Genomic DNA, 3,725 nt, shown 5'->3' on the forward strand with positions numbered 1-3,725 from the left:
GGTCCAAAATTTTCACTCATTAGTGTGCGCTCTGGGCTTCAACAGATTTGATATTTCCTTGCGGGTACATGATTTTAGCACTTACGGTTGATAAAAATGGGTATATATACAAGTATATTTACAAATAGCACTAATGGGTAATCATTTGATTAATGATCCATCTACAGAAGATCTTAGACTGTCTAGGATGAAAGAAGACATATATTCAAATTCATAATATTATTGACAGTGAGGTGGTGGATTTCGTTAACAAACTAATTGATTATCTATATTTAATTTTTATGTTCTAGTAAAGAAATTTGTTTCCTATCTAGTAAAAAAGTAAAAATACAGTTCATCATTCAAGTACAAACATACGAGTACAGTAACACACATATATATTGGGATTGGGAGAGGGATGAAATTAAAAAAAAAAAAAAGAAGCAAGCTTTCATGTCTCACTTAGCTTTCTTGTTGCCTCTAAACAAAGTAGTTGTCAATGGAATTAGTCCATTTGATATTATTGTAAATTGGGTGAAACACTAGCCGACTTATGTGGATATATAAGGGATAAAGGTGAAAACTGTAGTGCAAGTAACTCCTCTTTGCTATATTTCAATCTTTGATCTAATATTTGAGAGGGAAAAAAACGAAGAAAAAATGACAATTAGATTATAAAAGAGACTCGATATTTGATGCTAAAAGAATAAAATTGTGAACGTCTACTTACCTACGAGAAACTCGGGCATGGGCGATTTTTCCTGCTTTTTGTTCCATCGAGAAATCTTTGAAAATTGTTGTGATGAGGATGGGCTACTGGAAATTATTTGCTGTTCTGCTGAAAGGTTCTGGATAACTTCGTGTCGTATCTCAACTTGAGGATGTTTCTTTAAGAATAGCGAGATAGCATCTTCAGTTAAAAGCCAACAACCCATCAGGTCCAGTAATCTCAGTGTTTTTGGTGGGCTAAATGCATCCAGGCCACTAGTTGTTAACACAGCGTCACGGACCTGAAGAGTGGTCAGCTTTGGGAGAGACGATAGGTGATGCAAAGTGGCATCCGTAAGGGACACACATCTGAGAGATAAATGACTCAGTTCTTTGCAACTTGATAAAGGGTACAAATCCGGATCCCTAACTTGTGTATGCTCCAAGTTCAAGCTCTCCAGATAATTAAGGCTTTGAAGTACTGTTAGTGTGCTATCCTTGTGTGAGTCATTGCCTGGCTGGAGAATAAAACCTGCAAATTGCAAAAGAAATGTTAAAAACTAAATGAGCATGCCAAGGGTTAATAATTCCGTTTTAAGTCCACAAATGAAGAACAAAGGCAACAGAAAAACATATTCCACAGCCGTGAAAAACTCAAGACTTCAACAATATTCGTGATTAATGCAAGTAACAACTTAAGGTTTGTGGTGAAGAAACCAAACCTTTAATGTTTGTGTTGCTTAGATCAACAACCTTAAGTGATGGCATCAAGCCGATATAAGACAAGGCAACATCGTCAATTGATGTTTGAGATAAAGATAAAATTTCAAGTTTGGGAACTTGTCCAGCTAAAATCCCAATCCCCACAGAGCTGACCTTTGTTCTGCTTAGATTTAGATTTTTCAGACCAGATCCAATACATACAATCATTTCAACAGAACCATCACCAAAGGTGCTAGAGTTGAGATCCAAATGTTCTAGCATTTTCATATCAGCTAAAAAGCCAAACTGGTCAAGGGAAGATTTGGATACATCTAAATAGGATAAGGAACTTGTTTTGATATGTAAGAAGGCCTCGGCCTCACTCGCGAAAGTTGCTCCAGAAAAGACAAGCTTCAAGAAAGGAGATTTATCACCACCACCTTCAAGGATAGAATCAATTGCACAATTACTCATGTTCAGACATTCAAGAGATGGCAGATTCGGAAAGCTTGTAACATTGGTCCAAGCAAGATTGAGGAAGCTCAGCTTGGGGAAGCTTTGAAGGACGAAAGCCCCTTTGTTAGATATTTTACTCCCCCATAGATCAAGGTATTGTAGCTTTGTCAATACCTAAAACAAAACAGCCATCTTATATCATTTTAATCTGAATTATTTTACCTGAAAATGAAAACTAACTAATAGATCTTAAAATCAATCATTCAAAATGGAACAGCCAAACTTAGACTAAAATAACAATCTATGGTAATTGAAATATAACTAACCTCGTCTAGTTCTTACAAATGATTTTAAATGCAAGGAAACTTCATTAACACAATATAACAACTGAGACACCAAGTTCTCATCTAAATAAAGTACTAACAGAGTTTGCAGAGTCCAGCAAAACTCAAGAGCCATGGATCATCAGTAATTTCGGATATAATTGTGGATTATTTCATTCTTCAGCCAATGATAATATATGCAGTAAATACAATGTAGTACCTGGAGAGAATTCAATGCAGTATCTGTGACAGGCAAACCACCCAAGTCTAACACAGACAAATCCTTAAGAGACGAGAGCAGTGCAACGCCGTTCGCAGTGACACCAGTCTCAGAAATCCATAACTTATCCAAAGTTGAAATGGATATAATATGCCTAACGCCAGCATCACTAACCTTCATGCACCGTGAAAGGTCCAGTTCCTTCAGACTAGTCATTCCTAAAACGAAGAAAATAAAAACACTACAAATTTATAAAAGTAATTCAGCTTATCAACAACATGACAAAATTGAGTTCTGATAACCATTTCTTGGTGGAATTATTACTTTTAATGCTTCTAAAATATCCTAATTTTCGTACAGATAACTGAAAATAAACTCCCTTATATTTTTTTGTTACATTTGGAAAAAAAAATGAAAAACATACCAACCAAGGACCAAATAGCAGAATTATTAATTCTATGACAATTAGCGAGATTAAGAGTTCGTAGATAACGAAATGCGCCTAAATACGCCATCCATTCCTCATCAACATAATTCTCGCCTCTAAGATCAATCTCCTCCGCACTGTGTTTGAAGACTCTGCATTATGAAAACGAACAATCTACTTTAACAGGGATCAGATTGCAAAAATTCAAAATTAAACTGAAAGCTAAATAAACAACGTAAATTCCAATTCACGGTTTTTTTTTGGGCAGACAATTCAGATCTAAGTTTTTAGAAAATGTAACAATTGAACAAATAGAAAACTAAAAAAAATCAAATTATATAGAAATATATCGAAAAATTGAAGTGATAATAAACGTATGTATGTTTACTCGAGCAAGGAAGGGAAGAGGAGGCGACGACGGAGGAGGTTTCGAAGGAGAGCTTGAGAAAGGTGAGAAGGCAAACGCTCAAGACTTCTTCTTTGCCTCCGCCATTTCTCCACGCTTTCTTTGCTTCGGCAGGCTGCTTCTATGCATCGCCGAATCAACTCGCTCTCTTGCTCCATTTCCTTTAGATTTATTACTTCTTTTTTGTTCTCCATTGAGTTTAGATCTATCTTGTTCTTCGCTTTTTCTCTCTTTGATCTTTCAGTCTTCAGATCTTCGAAAATTGAATCCGATAATAGAATTCAAAGTCGGCAACTATCTTTTATTTGATTACCTTTCTCGAACTGAAATGTGGAAGAAAGTGGAACGCTTATTTATTTTGCTTTTTATTTTGGTTTAATACCAAAATAAATTCCCAAACTATATCACTTTTTTTAAATAGGTGCCTAAACTATTTTTTGACTCATTCCGGTGACTAACGTTACAAATATTACCCATTTAGGTGCACGGAGCGTCAATGGTGTT

General features: G+C 35.6%; 1 protein-coding gene across 1 annotated transcript; it reads right to left on the reverse strand.

Annotated features, from left to right (window-relative positions):
• Positions 1 to 390: 390 nt before the first annotated feature.
• Positions 391 to 3,465, reverse strand: LOC120163593 (receptor-like protein 53). Its single transcript, XM_039173491.1, has 6 exons — positions 3,204 to 3,465; positions 2,813 to 2,967; positions 2,389 to 2,606; positions 1,410 to 2,019; positions 710 to 1,219; positions 391 to 606 (listed from the first exon to the last, which is right to left on the reverse strand). Exons 1-6 carry the CDS (start codon positions 3,413 to 3,415, stop codon positions 500 to 502), a joined length of 1,812 nt encoding a protein of 603 aa, XP_039029422.1. The 5' UTR covers positions 3,416 to 3,465; the 3' UTR covers positions 391 to 499.
• Positions 3,466 to 3,725: the final 260 nt, after the last annotated feature.

This window comes from Hibiscus syriacus, unplaced genomic scaffold, assembly GCF_006381635.1.
Source record: "Hibiscus syriacus cultivar Baekdansim isolate YM2019G1 unplaced genomic scaffold, ASM638163v2 tig00111466_pilon, whole genome shotgun sequence".
NCBI lineage: Eukaryota > Viridiplantae > Streptophyta > Magnoliopsida > Malvales > Malvaceae > Hibiscus > Hibiscus syriacus.

Bases quoted from the DNA above. Each gene is read 5' to 3' on its own strand.
- LOC120163593 (XM_039173491.1), bottom strand. From the start codon at position 3,415: ATGGAGAACAAAAAAGAAGTAATAAATCTAAAGGAAATGGAGCAAGAG. The intron at 2,607-2,812 runs GTATGTTTTTCA...TCTTCGTTTTAG, and splicing joins TGCTATTTGGTCCTTGGTTG to GAATGACTAGTCTGAAGGAA. The intron at 607-709 runs GTAAGTAGACGT...CTCAAATATTAG, and splicing joins CATGCCCGAGTTTCTCGTAG to ATCAAAGATTGAAATATAGC.